We start from the raw sequence: 20,170 nt of genomic DNA, 5'->3' as shown, positions 1-20,170 counted from the left end.
TGCTTCATTTTGCATGATTTCTTCTGGTCTGTCTTCCAGTTCACTGTCTCTCTTCAGTTATATCTCAGCAGTTTTTAACTATCCATTAACTTCCTAACTTTTTCATTTTATTTTTTTCATTTCCAGAAATTTTATTTGGTTCTTTTTCAATTCTTGTCATTCTCTTTCTCCTGTCATACTTTTATCTCTTATTCTAAACATAGTAAATATATTTATTTTATATTCTTTATTTTATCATCTTAGTATCTGTGGTCTTTGTGCTTTGGTTTCATGATTTGTTATTTTTACTGATTTTTTGCTAATTGTGGTTTGTTTCCTCTTATTTCAGTGTTTTTTGTTCTTTGTTTTTGTTTTGTTTTGGTGTGTTCCTGTATTTTAAGACTGTTAATTTGGAAGATTTTTTCTTTCTTTTTTTTTTTTTCTTTGTGGTTAATCTTTTACTCTGAAATTCATCTTAGGACTTTGTGTCACACAGGTATTATGATTTCCAGTTCTAAGTTTAGGCTTTTGATTAGGAATCTTAAGGTGATACTTCTTTTCTATTTAGAGCCAAGATTCAGACAGGTAAGTTCCCTTCTCTCGGGCAGTTTTCCTTTTTAAAAATTTGTCCACCAAGTGTCACCCATTTGGAAGTGACCCAGTTTGAGGGAAGATCATGCCCTTGATCTAACCTCCTCCTCTTATTAACTCCACCTGTGTTTCTTGTCTCCTATTCATGTTCTGTTAAATTCACACTCTAAGCCATTAGAGAATGTGTAGTAGGTGAACTATGGACAGTAGGCCAGTTCTACCTTGTGGCCTGTTTTTATATGGTTCACTAGTTAAGGATGATTTTTACCACTTCTAGAGAATTATAAAAAAAAGAAAGAGAAGAAGAATATGTGATAGAGACTATAGTCCACAGAGCCTAAAATATTTACCCTAATGTTTGACACAAAAGTTTGCAGACCTCTGCTCTAAGCTATCAGGAATTAGCAGATACCATTGACTCTAGCACTTGTGTCCATTGGTGGATTAGCACTTGTGTTTCAGGCCCTCTACTATCCTGTCTTCTCAGCTATGCATTAGAAAGGCATTTTTTTTATATGTTAATTTTCAGTTTGTTGTATTGGTAGTGAAGTCTAAATCTTTTATTTTCATGAATTAATCAGTTTTCTCTCTGTTTTGTTTATGGCTTCAGTGGTCTAAAGGCTTTCTATTTGTTTTAATCTTAAAAACATCCTTGTTTAAAGTAGTCTTGGTACATGGATGTGCATAATCTCTTAGTCTTCTTTCTTAATTTTACTGAGTAAGGTAATGGCTAACCTAGTCTTAAATTTTTACAAGATTTTTTGTTAAATGTAACTTGGGTTTCTGCAACAGAAATTATTGTACTAATTTATATTCTAACCAGTACTGTAGGATCTCACTAATTCTCACCTGTATTGAGTATGATCATTTAAAAAATGTTTTAAATTTTTTACACCAGAAATATTTCATTGTTGCTTTACCTTCTTTTTAAAAGTCACTAAGACTGTTGGATGAAGAAGAAACAACTGACAATGATTTAAGAGCAAAATTCAAGGAACGCTGGCAAAGGACGCCATCCAATGAACTCTATAAGCCTTTAAGAGCAGGTAAGAATGTGCATAAGTGACTTTGACTTGAGTAAGTTCTCAGTTTGGATCCACGTTTTTTGCTTGATTGAAGTAGGCTCTGATGTAAACGTGTTTTTATTGAAACTGCTATTATGAAAATCCAGGTGTTTTTCTTCAGTTCCGTGTAAGACAAAAAATAACAAGGGTAATCCACGTTCATTATGAGAAGTTCAAATTCTTAAGAAAGTAAAAATTAAAATGATCCTGTAATAACTCTCATTTCCTATTCCAAGCTCTATGCATATTTTAAAAACATAAATGAGATTGTATTATATATATGGTTTTGTAATTTCATTTCACTTAGTAGTGGGTAGTAAAAGATGAGTTTTAACAGTTAACCTGAAACCAAATTATTATTTTTAAGACTTTGAATATTAAGATTTTGTGCTTGTTAAGATAAATGATGTCTAGACTTGTTTTATTTCTCTGTAAAAGTAATTAATACTATTGAGATTTTTCTAAAAATATATCTGCTTTTCTTTTAAGTCAGATTTAAGGAGTGATCCTTTGAGAGAGGAATACTTTTGAAATAAGTTGTGACAATTTTTGGAGTGAATGTTATCTTTCTATATTCACAAGTTGTAGGAAAAGATTAGACTAATGTCGATCGGCTTTTATTTGGTGGACAGTAACCACAAATGTATTTTAAGGTATAACTGTGCTTTTGCTTTATAATTGATTTTGTCATTTTTCCAAAACCAGAAATGCAAAGACTAATAGCTCAGTTTCTATTATCTAGTGAATTGGGACTTATAGAAGGGGGAAACAAGTAAAGTTGGAGAAGAGAATTAAAAGTACAACCAGCTCATATACATTACTGTTAAAATCAGTACTGTGCTCTGGTAACATTTTTTTTTTTTCCCCTCCACAGAGGGAAGCAACTTCAGAACTGTTTTGGATAAAGCTATGCAAGCAGATGGACAGGTGAAAGAGCGTTACCAGGCTCACCGGGACACCATTGCACTTCTGTGTAAGCCGGAGCTGGAGCTGAATGCTGCCATCCCGTCTGCTAACCCAGCGAAGACAATGCAGGGCAGCGAGGTGAGGACATGCATTTTGATGTGGGTGATCATTTGCTTATGTAAACTATGTTCAAGCCATTATATACAATGAATTACCAATTTTTTTTCTTACTGGCATCTTTCTAAAAATGCGGATGTACATTGAGGTGCTTGTTTTTAGAGTAACATGATATATACACCATGTAAAAAGTAATTATATTAATAATACTACTATACTGTAGTAATAATTTCCATGTATCGAATGCCTCCTATGAACTGGGTACTGTATTCTAGGTACCTCATATGTTCACAGGTTTAATTCAAATTTTATAAAAGGGAGAGGCTTGGAAGTATAGGAACTTCATTGAAGTGGAAGGACTGGATTGGCCAGATACTCTTCTGACCACAGATTCTTTGTTTCTTACATCATTCTATACCACCTTCCACCATATTCCACTGGGAGTACCTCTGAAGGGAAAGTTGTCAAGGTGTACTTGTTAATCTAATAAATGGATAACATGATCATGACATTTCTACTGGTGACAGGAAGGAGAAAATCAGTAGTGGGGTGTGTGATTCGTTAAGTCCCAAAAGGGGAGAGTGTGGGCTGATCACTGTGAAGTAATGTAGGAGGATAAGAGGAGACCCGAAGCACACAGGAAAATAAGCCAAAGGGCAAGAGATAGTGCTGAAGACTTCTTGAAAAAGGTGAATTTCCTGGGATAGTAGTTCTCAGAAGTTATCATTGTCATTCCTTATTTGTCTTTGCACAGAAGCATTTCGTGTATTTACTCAGCCAAGACTTAATGAATAGCTACTGTTTAAGGCACTATGCTAGATGCACATAATATCCAGCCTTTACCCTCAATTCACGATCCAGTGTGGAAGATGAGACATATACAAGGATTACTGTAATACAGGGTAGAAATTGAAAAGTGTCGCAACTATACTGTGAGAATTTAGGTGATGAAGTACTTATGTTCCAGCATTTGGAGCTCCTTGCTTAGGAGGCTTAAGAAATTGGCACTTCATGAGAACAGTAGACAGGCAGAAAAGTGGACATGTGTAGGATCCGAGAAGATTGAGTGAGTTGGTGTGTCCAGAGTGGCTCCTGAGGTTCTGTGGAAGCAGCCCCCGAAGTGAGGAGAAGACGGCGCTGGTGGGTGGGCACAGAGCCTGCGTCTCAAGGCAGGGGTGCCTGAGGGAACAGTGACTGCCAGTTGGATGCTTTGAGGATGTGGGGGAGAAAAGGAAGGTGGTTAGAAGATTAACTTGTGAAGAGCAGAGCCTGCAGACCCATAGAACAGCAACACGTTCTGGCCCCTTTTTATTTTAGAAAAAACATCTCTGTTTAGTATCCTCGTTTTTTCTTTTTAGTGTCACATGCATGACTCAGAACTTATATGGCTTTTGTCCTTTTATTCTCCTGCTTTCTATAGAAAAGCAAAAATGGTCTTTGCTAAGCAAAATCAGAATGAGCATGTACTGGTGTGTTATTTTATTCAGTAGTAGCTGCTTTGTTAATTCACAGTGGTATTACATAGGGGAAGAAAACTTTTATAGTCAATATGAAGTGATTTTACTGAAACTAGATTTTCTGCAGAGAGGTAATCAACAATTTTCGGTGTTCTTAATATTCATTCATCATGTGCCTTTATCAGAAAAGGCAAACATCATGTGTTTATTAAAGCTATTTCAGATAGTTGTCATCGTAGTTGGTGACACATTAGCCAGAGTTTTTATGAGAAAAACTCAACCATTTGAATTGCTGATTATTAAAGTGATACAAAGTACATGTTTTATTAAGAGGTCCAAGCATAACAGGTAGGGCTGTTTTTTTCTCATTATGAACAGGCCAACTAACTAGTTATTTGTCTTTGTTCTGTTTGGGCATCTGGTTTTAGGTACTTAGAGGATCTTAGTTTTTATACTATGTAAGAGACAGTCAGTCTATTTCAAGATAATAGTGTTCCTGACTTTCAGCTTTGTTTACTAGACTATTTTTTAAGACCAATTCTGCATATTCCTTTTTCTCCCCCAGCTTTATTTCACTTGGCTACTTAAACATTTTCTAACTTTTGTTAGACATAACATATATAGAGGAAAATGACATTTCTTACTCTCCTAATAGCCAAGCAAACTTCACATAGGGTCATAGTCATGGTTGAGGTTCCATTATCAGTTTAAATATGCCAACAGATAAAACTGTCACAGCCTTTTCAAATTTATATGCTGTTATATCCCCCCAATGCAAAATGTGTCCCATAGTTACAGAAATAGTTGTAATTCAGCAAAATAAGGGATACTTAATTCTTGGTCTGTTCCTTGTTGTTACTCTGTTCTTGTCTAAGTGCTTAGATGCCTAACCCTCTTTAGTCCACAATGCACATGAAGTATAGAGTTAAACCATGAAACCTAACTAACAGTTGATAATAATGGCTACTACTGACTGAACACTTAGCCTGTTAGAAATTACATTGAGCACTTTATATGGATTATTTCAATCTTTACAACAGTCCTGACATATAGGTACTATTATTCTTGTTTTGCAGGTGAGAAAATTGAGTTTTCCAGGTAAACTGCCCTTGGTTACACAGTAACTAAGCCCATTATATTCACTAAGGGAGTGTAGTCAGAGTTGAAGTATTTTTTTCTATGTCATCATATTTCACTTTGCTAGACAACTAGTTTCATTTGTTTCTGTATTCACGTTTTGATTTAATTTTGTGTTTTGGATGTGTAAAAGGATGTTCATGATTCAAAAGGTTCATGCAGAGAAATCTCACCCCTTTTCTTTCTACCTTGTTCCCATCTGCTCTATGTAAGTAACAATATTCATTAGTTTTTGGTTTGTGCTTAGTGCTTTTATTTTTATGAAAAATACATATGCACACAGTTACATATCATATATTATGTGTGTGTATAGCTTTATATTCTGATTTCCCTTCTCACTCAAAATGCGACATACCTTTTTTCATTTAACAATATGTCCTGGAAGTCATTTGGAAGCAAGACTTTGCTCCACTTTGTCTAACATCAAATTCCACTAGGTACCTTTAATAGACTTTGCGATGTCCATCCAGGTATGATTCTTTCTCCTCTCCTTCCTTTTAGAGTGTCTGTGGTTTGATGCCTCTTGGACCACTAAGACCATTTCTTTGCACTGCTCTGCATGTTAAGAGACTGAATTTAAGATAGGACACTTAGGAGATATGGTGGTAACAGAGGCCAAAATGTAGAAGAAACTTGAGACTTTTCCTCAGGTCTTTGGTTTTCACATGGGAAGGTCGCCCTGGACCCTCTTGTCAGGGAGCTAACTAAGGCCGTGAACTGAAGAGCCGGACAGAGCTTCTTAGAAACAGGCAGTAGGTGAGCAGATCCTTTGGAGCTGGAAGTGCTGCTGGTAAGAAGACAGACAGGGGTGTAGATGGGGTTCATGGACGGCCCCTTCTTCCTTTGTCTTTCCCCACTTTCTTTCTATGAGCATCCCTGGGGCAAGCAGAATAGGGGGCTTGGGGTTGCTGTTCTCCCTGCTGGTCCTAGCAGAAGTGTGAAGAGATGTGAGTGAAAGGGGGCAGCTCATGTGTGGCCTTAGAGGAGGCTTGAACACTCTAACACTATTACTACAACGGGGTGTTTATGAATCATGTGGGTGTTAGTCAGAGACTGCCTGGACCGAGTAAGAGGCAGAACTCATGATGCGAAGAGAGGTACAGAACCCGCCCGCTCTTTCTCTCCCAGGATATAAAAGAAACATACGGCTTACAGCTTTCTGTCTGTCTGTCTGTCTCTCTCGAGTGCTCTCTCCGTATATATCTGTATCTCTGTTTCTGTCCCCATGTCTCTCTCTCTCTCAGTCTCGCTAGGTCGGCAAAGTAGGGTATCTCTTTACTGGACAAAAACATACCTTCTGGGGACTTCCCTAGTAGTCCAGTGGTAAAGAATCCGCCTTCCAACGCAGAGGACATGGGTTCAGTCCCTGGTCAGGGAACTAAGATCCCACATGCCGTGGGGCAACTAAGCCCGCGCGCTTCAACTAGAGCACCCGTGTGCCGCAAACTACAGAGCCCATGCACTCTGGAGCCCACGTGCCACAACTAGAGAGAAAACCCACACGCCACAACTAGAGAGAATCCTGTGTGCTGCAGTGAAGATCCCACATGCTGCAACTAAGACCCGACGCAGCCAAAAAATAAATAAAATAAAATAAATATTAAAAATATATATATACCTTCCTCTACCTCGTGACAAGGATACAATATAGTGTAGCGAGGTTAAGAGATTGGTTTGGAGTTAGGCAGACTTAGGTCTCAGATTTCACCTCTGCTCCTTTTAGTAGCTGTGCAACCTTAGGCATGTTAACTTAATTTTTCTGGGACGCAATTTCTCCATCTGTGGAATAGAGGTAATAAATATATACCCTATGGGGTATTGTAAGGAATACATTAAATTATATTTGTAAAGTGTTTAGGACAGTGCCTGGCACATAATAGATGTTCAATAGACCTGTTATCATTATTGCTGCTGCTATTGTAATCTGAATCCAGTAAAGGTACAGCAATGTCTGTATCTAAATAAACCTGATGTACAATTTATACTTGGCTCTCTGAGAGATCGTCTCTCCCTGACCCTGGTGAACCTTTCTATATAGTTCCTTTCTTGAAATTGGCTTCTGTTTTTTGGGCAATTAAACTAAGTTTTTAAAATTGTTTAGGTTGTAAATGTCTTAAAATCCTTACTGACAAATCTTGATGAAGTAAAGAAGGAAAGAGAGGGGCTGGAGAATGACCTGAAATCAGTGAATTTTGACATGACGAGCAAATTTTTGACTGCTCTGGCTCAAGATGGTGTGATAAATGAGGAAGCTATTTCTGTTACTGAACTGGATCGAATCTATGGGGGTCTTACAGCTAAAGTCCAAGAATCTCTAAAGAAACAAGAAGGACTTCTTAAAAATATTCAGGTAAAGTTTATATACTTTAATAAGATTTTTATTAAAAAAATTACAGGAAGGATAAACCTGGACTAAATCTGTATCCATTTAGGATTGTGTTTTTTGCAAATGTTACATATTAATAGAAATCTGTAAACGTTATTGGTTATATTTTCATACCCACTGAATTTGTGGTATTTTTTACTTAAGGAAAGCTGTAAAGTACTGTGTTACTCCAAAAGGAATATATTAGGTAAATATCTAGTAATAACTGCATGAAATCATATATGATTTTCATAGTTGGGAAAGTATCAGTACAAATGTTATGAGCTATATTAACTTGATAAATAAGTGTAACTGCATAAATCTTTCTTTTAACAAGGTCTCACACCAGGAATTTTCAAAAATGAAGCAGTCTAACAGTGAAGCTAATTTAAGAGAAGAAGTTTTGAAGAATTTAGCTGTTGCGTATGACAACTTTGTTGAACTTGTAGCTAATTTGAAGGAGGGCACAAAGGTATGAAGCACAAAAGAAACAAGAGCTAACTAACCAGTGTGGATGTGAGGATATAGTTTGGGAAGTTAATTGGTATTTCCAGTTGGACCAAATCATTCTGTCTTGAATTTCTTAGCTTTAATGACTTTGGCCCCTGAGAGCTTTGGTATAAATGGGAGAAAGCTTAATGAAGGTGGGAGTATTTCATGGGAACTTTGCGGAATGAATTTTATATTTCACCAGGCAGAAAGAGGGTGTGTAGGCATTCATTTCAGGTAGCAGGAATTAGCACAGAGAGGTCAAAAGGTCAGTGACACTTTGTTGGGGGATAGAAAGTTGGCCAATCTGAGTGAATTATGAGGGAACAGGAGTAGTAGTCAAAGCCGATATATGGTGGGGAAGGGGGTGTGTATGGCTTTTATATTCTGTGCTGGTGGTTTGGGTTATGATAGATTTGTGATCTGCTTATGACTCAGAGTGCTTACTAAATATGTTTAAGTATTTTCTTGCCTTTCCTTTAAATATTTTAGGGAAATGCTTATATTTGTTTTTACCAATTACTTTGCTTTTGAGGGAACAAGTGATTTTTAAGTTTTTCAAATACATAATTCCTTTTGGTACTTTAACTCCATAATGATCACTTAATAAAGTTATCTTGATGTAAATATGGTAGATATAATGTCAAACCCTCTGAAGAGAGCATAGAAATACTGCCAAAGCCTTCCAAAGAGAGAGGATAGTAAAATGCCATTTTAATTCAGTTTAAAATGCTTTGTTGAAATAGATAAGCTGAGAAAACTCACCAGAGTGCCTTTGGAAATTCTTCTGAGGGTTTCTGAAATGATGCCTGCATTTCTGAAGTGAATGTGCAAATCTAATACTTCCACTTAAATAGGTTTAGAGTCTTTATTAAGAAGTTGACTTTTCTCTAGGAATTGGGAACTTGTTCATGATCATGAAACTTTTAACTTGTTGCCACTTAATTTTTGCTGACAGTGCTTTCTAATGATGATTTTATTATTTTTATTTTCTTAGGGAATCTTAGGTCATATTTAATACTAAGTTACTGGACTTAAGTGGTATGACTGTCTCTCATGCAGAGGATTTTAGCTCTGTAGCTTTAACTGTTATTGACAAAGGAGCTTTAGATTGTGTTCCTCTTAGATTAAAAATTGTTCTGGTTTATCACTTGTGTTTGTTCTTTGCTCATAGTTTTACAATGAGCTGACTGAAATACTCATCAGGTTCCAGAACAAATGCAGTGATATAGTGTTTGCACGGAAGACAGAGAGGGATGAACTCTTAAAGTAAGTTTATTTTGTGTATTAAATTGTACTTTTGAAGTATTTTTCTTTAAAAAAATAATATTCTTGCTACCTCTTTTAAAAAAATCATATGTGGAGACTTTTGTGGTGAGTTGGCAGTGTGAGTTGGCAATTTTCTTCCTTTCCTCCATGGTGTTTCTTTGTTTGTTTGCTTTTTTATAAATTTATTTATTTATTTTTTATTTTTGACTGTGTGGGGTCTTTGTTGCTGCACACGGGCTTTCTCTAGTTGTGGCGAGCGGTGGCTTCTCTTGTTGTGGAGCATGGGTTCTTGGCATGTGGGCTTCCGTAGTTGTGGCATGCGGGCTCAGTAGTTGTGGCTTGCAGGCTCTAGAGCTCAGGCTCAGTAGTTGTGGCGCACAGGCTTAGTTGCTCCGTGGCGTGTGGGATCTTCCCAGACCAGGGATCAAACCCGTGTCCCCTGCATTGGCAGGCGGATTCTTAACCACTGCACCACCAGGGAAGTCCCCTCCATGGTGTTTTACAAAGCGACAAGCAAACAACTGCATGATCTGAAAACAAAAGAGTGAAAAGGAGTGGAAACTAGATGTAGGAAGAACAGTGATGTCACAGAAGCGATAGCAGAACAGCTCAGGGTAACAGATCTTAGGAAATGCCAATAAACATAAGCAGTTTACTTTGAAGTGGCAAATAGATTCCTTACATGAAACTAGAGGCACAGAACATGAGGGAGAGAGGGTTTATAGCTCAGAAAATGTCAGCAAAGTCACTTTCTGCAGGGGCCTACTGGGAAAGCTGGGCGAGTAACATAAGACTCATTCCATGTGGAGTAATGAATAGAGAGTTGACGCAGCATCGATACAAAGATACTATATACATTGAGGTGAGAAAGAGAACAAAATTTTACTAAACTTAATAGATGAAGAACATTCACCAGAATAATGTCACAGAACAGATGAAAAATTTACCATGAATTTAAAAAAATAAAAAAGAAAAGGCTAGGAAACAGTCATTAAGGATCATGACAAACAAGTACCAGAACTCAAGGAAAATGGTAAGAAAACAGGAGGCGCTAAAACGTGAGGTGTCGGGATTCAGGAAACAAGTGGAAGAGAAGAACAAAGCCATCACAGGTATAAGATGAAATGGGAAGGAGCAAAACGGAGAATAGACGATGAAGAAAACACAGGAGCACAAAGTAGAAAAGAAGAAATCAAAGAAAATGAAACCAAAGTAAGGAAAGGATGAAAAAGGATTAGAGAAAGTGGGCAGAGAAGATCCAATATATGTAAAATTCCCTTCTTCCCTTCAAAGAAGAAAAACCAAAACAGTGAACAGAACAAATATTTAGTGATATGACTCAAGAACATTTTCCTAAAATAAGTCTTGTTGAAAGGATATATCATATGATCAGGAGAAATGAACAAGAACTGTCAACACCCCAGCATATAAATTATTAGTCTTAAAAGATAATGGCAGAATCCTATTAAGGCAGTCAGGCAAAAAGATCAGGTCAGTTTATAAAAAGGTGAAAAAAATTCAGGCTGGCAGCACTGCATGCTAGAAGAGAGTGGAGTGATTGCTTGTTGGAACTCAAAGGAAGCAAATGTGAGGCAAAGATTTTATATCCAGTCAGCCTGTCCTTCAGGTGTATACAGAGCCACGTGCTCATTAGTAATGAATGTAAAGGACCCAGAGACTGTTATACTCATGAGCCATTCTTGAGCCCTTCAAATGACCTGACCGTTATTCTTGTCTCTGTCCATGTTTAAACAGTTTCCCATTGAAGAAGTGGGCGAAGTTAAGAGCTACTTTCTTCCACCCCCCCCAAGAAAGAGCAGGGCCAGTTGTTTTCAGTTTTTCTACTAAACTTTTAAAAAGCAAATAATTAGAATGCTTTTTAAATGGTTCTAGAGGTTAAAAAAAAAAAAACCTCCTAATTAGTTTTACTGATAGGTAAATCTGACAAAGATTAAAACAAAAGTCTTCAGACCAGTTTCATTTATGAATATGGATGTGAAATTTCTAAATAAAATACTTGCCATTGATATTCTCCAGTATATTAATAAAGAACCATGACCAAGGGGGAGTGGGTGGTTATTCCAGTAATGCAGTGATTGGTTCAGTATTTTTACATCTAAGGAGGAAAAGATTCTCTTCATAGATGAGGAAGAAGCATGAGAAAATAACTATTCTGGTACTCAAAATAGGAATTAATTGACTTCCTTAACATGAAAATATATGTGTATGCGTGTATATATACAATAGATCTATTTATCTGTTTATATCTGCACAAAACTCAGCTTCATGGTTAATGGAGAAACGCTATAAACATTCCCCCTAAAGACAAATGCCCATGATCAATGCTGTTATTTAATATTATATTGGCAGTACCAGACTACACCATTAGAAAACAAGAGGAAATTAGAGATAGAAAAATTGGAAAGGAGGAGGTAAAACTATCACTACTTACAGACTTCATGATTATACATCTTGAAAACCCGAAAGAATCAACCCTCAAACTCTGCAAATAATAAAGGAATTGTTACTGAAGATAGGTGATTATAAAAATAATTTGTAGAAATCAATAGCCTTGGGACTTCCCTGGTGGTCCAGTGACTAAGACCCCGCACTCCCAATGCAGGGGGCCTGGGTTCGATCCCTGGTCAGGGAGCTGAATCCCACATGCAGCAACTAAAGAAAGGTCCCACAGTGCAGCCAAATAAATAAATAAATAAATATTAAAAAAAAATCAATAGCCTTCATACAAATAAACACATAGAAGATATAATGGAGGAAACGACTTCACTTAAAATAGCAATAAGAAAGATAAAATACATAGGAATAAATTTGTCATTTATTAGACCTGTATGAAGAAAACTTTGAAACACTATTCAAGGACACAAAAGAGGACTTGAGCAAGCTGAAAGACGTATCATGTCCTTAGATAGGATGAGACAGCTTCATGAAGATGTCAGTTCTAAATAAACTTACATAGTCAACATAATTTTTTAAAATATTTATTTTTTTCTTTTTTATTTTTTTGGCTGCATCGGGTCTTAGTTGCGGCACGTGGGATCTTTCATTGTGGCACGTGGTCTCTTCGTTGCAGTGCTTGGACGTCTCTCTAGTTGTGGCATGTGGGCTCTAGGGCGCATGGGCTCTGTAGTTGTGGCGCGGGGGCTCCAGGGCGCATGGGCTCTGTAGTTTGCGGCATGCGGGCTCTCTTGTTGAGGCACGCAAGCTCAGTAGTTGTGGCGCACGGGCTTAGTTGCCCCGTGGCACGTGGGATCTTAGTTCCCTGACCAGGGATCAAACCCGCGTCCCCTGCATTGGAAGGCAGATTCTTTACCACTGGACCACCAGGGAAGTCCCTCAACATAATTTTGATTAAAAAAAGAATCAACAGATTTTCATGTAAAACTAGACAAGTTGATCCTAAAGCTCAAGTAGAAAAACCGTTAAACAAGATTAGCCAGGAAAACTGAGTAATAATAACAGTAAGGGGAAACTAATTTGCCAGATATTAAAATATGTAATATTGTCTCTAATTAAAACACAGTGATACTGGCACATTAGACCAAAGACAGAAAATAGGAGTAGATTCAAATACATATGTGAATTTAGTGTAAAAAAAGATCCTAAGTCAGTCAGAAGAAGTTAGAGACAAGTGCCTAGCCATTTAGAAAACAAAAGTTTTATTTTTACCTCAGAATAAGTTCCAAAAGGATCATAATTGAAATGTATAAAATGAAATGAAAAGAGAATATGAGAGAATTTCTTAGTAAAGCTGAAATAGGAAGGGTCTTTTTAATTCTGACTTAAAACCCAGAAGCCATAAAAAAAAAAAAGTTCATCATAACATGATAAGAAGAGTCAAAATGTAATAAACTGGGGAAAAATATTTGAAACTTATTCATGGGCAAAAGGCAAATTTACGTAATTTATAAAGAACTCCTAGATACTAATGAGGAGGAAAAAACTCAGTAGAAAAATTGGAAAAGGATGTGAACAGAAATTCTGCAGATGAAATATGAGTGGTTCTTAAGCATATGAAAAAATACCTACCCTCTCTCAATATAAAATAAATATGAATTAAAATTACTCTGAAATAACATTTTTCAGGGATTTCCCTGGTGGTCCAGTGGTTAAGACTCCGTGCTTCCACTGCAGGGGGCACGAGTTCGATCCCTGGTTGGGGAACTAAGATCCTGCATGCCATGTGGCATGGCCAAAAAAAAAAAAAAAAAAAGAACATTTTTCAGATTGGCAAAAATTTGGAAATTTGATAACATGCTTTATTGGCACACGTAGGGGAGCAGGTCTCATCCGTTGCTGTGAGAAGGCACATTGGGGCAGTCCTTGTGTGGGGCACTTGTGTGGGACCTGGAAAGGTCTGCTTTTGAGAATTTATTCTAAGGGTGTATGCTAGAAATGACATACTTATCAATGAATTCATTTCTAAGTTGCTTGTACCAGTAAAAGAATAGAAACAAAGCAAATGTCCAGGGCTGGTGAAATAAAGCTACATCTGTACAGTGAAATATTATGCAGCTATTTTTTTTTTTTAAGAATATTTTGATGACTCCAATTTTTTTTTTTTTATAGCTACTTTATTTATTTATTTATTTTATTTTTTTGACTGTGTTGGGTCTTCGGTTCGTGCGAGGGCTTTCTCTAGTTGCGGCAAGTGGGGGCCACTCTTCATCGCGGTGCGGGGACTGCTCTTCATCGCGGTGCGCGGGCCTTTCACTATCGCGGCCCCTCCTGTTGCGGGGCACAGGCTCCAGACGCGCAGGCTCAGTAGGTGTGGCTCACGGGCCTAGTTGCTCCGTGGCATGTGGGATCTTCCCAGACCAGGGCTCGAACCCGTGTCCCCTGCATTAGCAGGCAGATTCTCAACCACTGCGCCACCAGGGAAGCCCTATGCAGCTATTTTTTTTAAAAAAAGGATGTTTTCTATTTACCCATGTAGAAAAATCTCTGAGATAAATAATGGTAAAAAAAAAACAAGGTTACAGACAGTGTAAAGTATGCTTCTTATGTAAAAAGGGAGAAGATAAAAATACACGTTTGAATTGGTTTATTTCTGATAAGGAAGCTCTGGTCAGATTCATAAGAAATAAAAAATAGTGGCTGTCTGTTTGTGGTAGTGAATGGTGGAATGAGAATTTGTAGATAGTGGCCTGTCACTTTTTAGTTTTTGAATCAAGTGAATATATTACCTTTTCAGAAAATTATATTAAATTAATCTAAATAATTATAGGGATTTCATGTTTTTTATAGTACCACCAACTAGTCTAACTTTATTTTTGACATTGTATCTGTACCCCTGGCCTTTTTTTTTTTTTTAGCCATAGAACCCTTTGTTCAGACTCAGTCTTGCAGAGAAGCCCAGTTTGTGAAACAAACAGAAATGGCTCTGTGATTTAATAGCTTTGATTTATATAATTAGTAAGTGGCTAGGAAATTCTCATTTGTCCTATAAATGTGTTATTTACTGCAACCATCTCTGGAGTTTATCAAAGGAAAAAATATTATGTCTTATATGCTTTATAATATATTATAATTATACATGCTAGATATTGTGTTTATGATTAAATATACTCAAAATCTAATTAAGTAATTGTAAAGATAATTATAATAAATAAGTAAAATATTTAAAATATTAAATATAATTATGTTATATTTACTATATGTGAGTTATATATATATATACACACATATATATTAGATGTTTCAAAGTTTGACCTTTTTCAAATTTTAATATTGACTAAAAACTTATAGTTTATATTGGAAGCATTTATTACAAATTTACAAACATTAAGAAGTAGTTTTGATTTCTTGATGAATGTGTGTAAGTTTTCTTTCTATGTGGAGTGTCTAATTTATCTTACAACTGGGATTGTTTTTGACAATGAAAGTGTGGTCTGGGGGACTCGGAGTTGCTGTTAATTGTTACATCAAGACAGTAGGTCCTGTTGTAGACATTTCAGGACATGTCATGTTTACTGCTCTGTGCATGTGAATGAGCACAGTGAGAAGTTGATCAATACCAAGTACTTCATAGAGTGTATTTTACTTCAGGGTTTTGTTTAGTGAGATTCCAATTTACTGTTAGAGGAGACTTTAAAATATTAACAAAATTTTTAATACTGTATTTTAATGGTCCTTTCAACCTCTATCTTTAATGAATTTACCTTAATAATTATGAGGTATCTTTTAACATAAACTATTTCAGTGCCACATTTCGAATATCTGTCAGAAAGTTTTCATCAAGAAATTTGCACAATGGTTTTAAAGTTTTCATCAAGAAATTTGCTCAGTGGTTTCGAATAGGTTGTTGTTTTTTGTAAACACTGATACAATACAGTGATTAAAATATTAGCTAGGTAACTATGTACAGTTGTAGTTTTCCGATAATTTTTAGATTATTATGTTATGAGTTTCTCATCTAAGGGACGACCTCCTGTTAGAGAGAGGGCAATTTCTTAGGCTCACTTGCTCAGTTTGACATGTTCCTTAGTCTGGCTCTAACTATGATCTCTGAAAAAGTTTACCTTTTTCCCTGGTCTTCAGAAACAGAATAAGAACTATCTTTATTTTATTCAATAGTAGGAAGAAAGAAGATTTCAGTTAGTTCTAGTCAAGAACAGAAATGTAGTATATTTTAAAATACCATCATTGTTTTGAGTATATTTTCTGTGTTTCATACGTGAAGTATGAAAGTAAGAAAAAGATCTGGTGTTTTGTGTGTGTTGGTTTTCAAAATTGTGTTAATTTCTATCACTTCTGTCTTTAATAAGGGATTTGCAACAAAGCATTGCCAGAGAACCTAGTGCTCCTTCAATTCCTACACCTGCGTATCAGTCCTCTCCAGCAGGGGGACACACGCCAACGCCTCCAACTCCAGCGCCAAGAACCATGCCGGTCAGTAAGCAACCACATTTTTTTTTTTTTTTTTTTTTTTAAATAATTAATTAATTAATTTATTTATTTTTGGCTGTGTTGGGTCTTCGTTTCTGTACGAGGGCTTTCTCTAGTTGCGGCGAGCAGGGGCCACTCTTCATCGCGGTGCGCGGGCCTCTCACTATCGCGGCCTCTCTTGTTGCGGAGCACAGGCTCCAGACGCGCAGGCTCAGTAGTTGTGGCTCACGGGCCCAGCTGCTCCGCGGCATGTGGGATCTTCCCAGACCAGGGCTCGAACCCGTGTCCCCTGCATTGGCAGGCAGATTCTCAACCACTGCGCCACCAGGGAAGCCCGCAACCACATTTTTAAAATGCAAGTTTTACGTGTTCTTGACAGCTTGCTTGCTGTAAAGGATAACACAGACTTTACATTGTAGAGGTCTGGTGGTCACCACTTTGATCAGGTGACCAACCTCAACTTTCTGATGTTTTGCGGTATAAAGAATACAGCATCACTCATGGATTCTTGCCTAAAAATATTTAACTAAATCTAATGAAGTCTTTAGAACCAACTTTCAGTTTATAGCAAATACAGTGATAAAACAAGAAATTAAATTGTGCTGTTAGGAACAGTTGGACAGTCTAGAACTGGAACATTCTGTGAGACACCTGGCTTGGTCTTTTCTAAAAGCATATGTCATAGAAAAAAATAGATGGGGGGCATATTCCAGATTAAAAGAGAGGAACGATTCATAATAATCAAATGCAATACATGAACCTCAGCTGGATCTTGGTTCATAAAAACGTCTAGAAGAGCTTTTGTGATAAATAGGGAAATTTGAATGTGGAGTGGATACTCAATGATATTAGGAAATAATTATTAATTTTCTCAGGTGAAATGGTATTGTGATTATGTAGGAGAATATTAGGACTTGTATGCTGAAGTCTTTCGGGCTGGTGTCCTGAAGTTTGCAACTTAACTTTCAAATGGTTCTGCAAATATATAGATAGATAAATACATGGATATAGCTATAGATAAAGCAAAGATGGCCAAATGTTAATAATTAATTTAATTGGTAAACATGTGATTGTTTATAATAGTATTCTTTTAAATTTTCTGGTGTTTAAAATTTTTCATATGAAAATTCATGGGGCCAGGAAGAGATAACAGTAATAAACTGTACCTGACCTGCTCCTTCTTCCCACCTCAAATGTCTAACCATTGATGGGAGCAGTAATGAACAGTAAATGATTAAATATTAGGCATCAGGGAAAGAGCAGTGGCTATGGAGTATCCACAAATTGGAGAATTATTTTTCAACTACAGTACATTTCTGGAGTTATAAGCCCACATTTAAGAATGGGAATTAGAAATATATTTGGTTGGATTCCAGAGTTTCTCATATGCCCTTTTATTTTGATTGATAGCAATTTGACAGAAACCTGAAACATTTTGTCAGCGCTGACTTTTTCTTACAGCCTACTAAGCCCCAGCCCCCAGCCCGGCCTCCACCTCCTGTGCTTCCAGCAAATCGAACTCCTCCTGCTACTGCTCCAGCTCCAGCTCCAGCGAGCACTGGGACCACTGCACCAGCTCCATCACAAACTCCTGGTTCAGCTCCCGCTCTGCAGGCCCAGGGACCCCCATACCCCACCTATCCAGGGTATCCCGGGTAAGGCTGAAACTTCGTGTATCCTAATGAATTGGCTAATGTTTCTAGGTCTGGTTAGTCTTTTAAAAACAAGCTCACCCCTTCTCTGAATGGAGGTGTCATGAATGAGTAAGCTACATTGTCAGCTCACATAGAAATAAAAGTAAGTTATAGTCACTTTATTTGAGTCGTTGAATAGCCATTTCCCAGGCTTATTTAATTTGTTTTTAGTTTTTTACATATTGGGTTTATATTAAATATCTCTCTTCTGTATGGAATTCAGAATGTTTCCTTGGTCTTCTTTATTTAGGTGATAAACAGGTAGGTGCCTTTTCTGAGCTTAGCATAGCAAGGTTGATAAGGCCTTCTTTACATACCTGTACTTTGATGTCTTGGCATTCTGATCAACTCTTAAATAGAAATCTATCTAATTATGGCATGTGTTTTCTTAAAGATCAGCTGCCTTTGTGATAGTTTTTTTAGTCTTAAAAATCCAGACATTTAACTACCTTTTAAGATGTCTTCCAAACTTTACTTAGTAAGTACGTTGTATCTTCCAAATGTTAAAACTTTGTAAATAGTAAATTTATGAGCCCTACAGTGAACATTGAATCTTGTGAAACAGAAGTGTACTTAGGTTGCCACATTAGATTGAAGGGTCTCCGTTTTTATTCCTTGTTCATAGTTGAATATTTAGTCTTATTTCCTTCAACAATCTTATTTTTTGGGTAGTATGCAACACTTTTTCCTTTGATTTCAATTAATAACAGGATAGAACACTTTTCTCTAGCAAGTACCTTGAAACAGCTGTTTTTTCTCGCCATTGAATGGCTTTCTTGAAAAAACTTCATTTTAGAATAATTATTGTATGTTTCATTTTCTGGTGTTTGATTTACCAATCCAGCTTTCTTGTGTTCTTCTTCCCATCAGGTATTGCCAAATGCCCATGCCCATGGGCTATAATCCTTACGCGTACGGCCAGTATAATATGCCATATCCGCCAGTGTATCACCAGAGCCCTGGACAGGCTCCATACCCAGGACCCCAGCAGCCTTCATACCCCTTCCCTCAGCCCCCACAGCAGCCTTACTATCCACAGCAGTAGTGTGTCAGCTCAGAAGCTCAGCTGGTTCAGCTCAGAGGGAAAGAAAGACCAACCCTGCAATAAGTGTACTAAACCCTACGCTCTGGTTAATATAACCTACTCTGATGTACTGAACGCAGTGTGTAATTTCTGTCTGCGGCTAGAAGCTGTGCCCCAGTTCCACATTTGATTGCACATGGGCCATTTGCTGCTGTTGCAGTATAAAGACTAAGTGTAATAGGATTTGAAATAAATTACATTACAGTTCATAAAAGTTGAAAATGAGAAATTAAACCCACAAGTGAAACGTTTGAAATTATTATACTTAGTTCTACATAAGACATGATTGGAACATCAGAGGCTTACAATGATGGTTTCAGTACTGATATTCAAGAAAACTAAGTTATCTTTCTCTTTTGGTTTATTGATTTGGTTTAATTTTCATTATGCTATTTTGCATAATCAAAACATTGTAAATCTTATAATTTAAAAATAAATTCCTTAAGAACAGTTGTCATTGTTATGTTTTGTCATTGATTCTCATTCCTGTCTAATTTCTTTCTGGTATTAGTCTCTCATTTTATATGTACACAAGTTAAACAGATCATGAGTTAAGTGCATGATTAATGCAAGTTAATAGGTTCAAAAGAAAACCAAAAGAATAATAACCATAATTTATCTTTCATATGCTGATTAGTAAATTAATTTTGACATTTATTTTGAAAAATCCTATAATGTGGAGGAAACACAATTGCTACCAAAGATACTTCAAATAAATATACAAGTAAATATGTATATTTAATGTTTTATTATTAGCTTCTCCAAGAAATTGATACAAATTCTGGTAATAATTCTTTTTCTTTTTTTCATAATCTGGTTAAAATAAATACATGTCATTAACAATGCTGTCTAATGTAATGGAATTGTTTAAAGAAAATTTACTGTACCCTTCCATTCCTTTTTTTCACCTTACTGTCTTAACCTACTAACATTTCATGCACAATGTATATGAATAGATCTAAGCCCTTTCATTTTTATGCTCCTAAAAGATTGGACTATTTTATAATTCAGGGAGTGCACAAAACAGTTGTTGGGAGCATATGCCAATTCTGGAATAGGCTGTGTATTTAATATTAGTCTCTGCTGTTAGGATAAACTAATCACTGTATAAA

The 20,170-nt window shown here is 36.6% G+C and overlaps 1 protein-coding gene across 2 annotated transcripts in view; it reads left to right on the top strand.

The window, feature by feature from the left end:
• The window catches only part of PDCD6IP (programmed cell death 6 interacting protein), a 61,750-nt gene extending 42,242 nt beyond the window's left edge, over nucleotides 1-19,508 (top strand). For both annotated transcript variants that reach the window (XM_057554410.1, XM_007191507.2), the window contains exons 11-18: nucleotides 1,505-1,616; nucleotides 2,509-2,678; nucleotides 7,353-7,601; nucleotides 7,954-8,088; nucleotides 9,280-9,374; nucleotides 16,160-16,283; nucleotides 17,742-17,935; nucleotides 18,845-19,508. In XM_057554410.1, the coding sequence (XP_057410393.1) occupies nucleotides 1,505-1,616; nucleotides 2,509-2,678; nucleotides 7,353-7,601; nucleotides 7,954-8,088; nucleotides 9,280-9,374; nucleotides 16,160-16,283; nucleotides 17,742-17,935; nucleotides 18,845-19,019 (1,254 nt within the window). In that variant the 3' untranslated portion in view covers nucleotides 19,020-19,508. The remainder of the gene's footprint in view (nucleotides 1-1,504; nucleotides 1,617-2,508; nucleotides 2,679-7,352; nucleotides 7,602-7,953; nucleotides 8,089-9,279; nucleotides 9,375-16,159; nucleotides 16,284-17,741; nucleotides 17,936-18,844) is intronic.
• Nucleotides 19,509-20,170: the final 662 nt, after the last annotated feature.

Source organism: Balaenoptera acutorostrata, chromosome 10, assembly GCF_949987535.1.
Source record: "Balaenoptera acutorostrata chromosome 10, mBalAcu1.1, whole genome shotgun sequence".
Lineage (NCBI taxonomy): Eukaryota > Metazoa > Chordata > Mammalia > Artiodactyla > Balaenopteridae > Balaenoptera > Balaenoptera acutorostrata.
The sequence above is the reverse complement of the archived record's forward strand: the minus strand, read 5'-3'. Positions and strand labels throughout refer to the sequence as shown.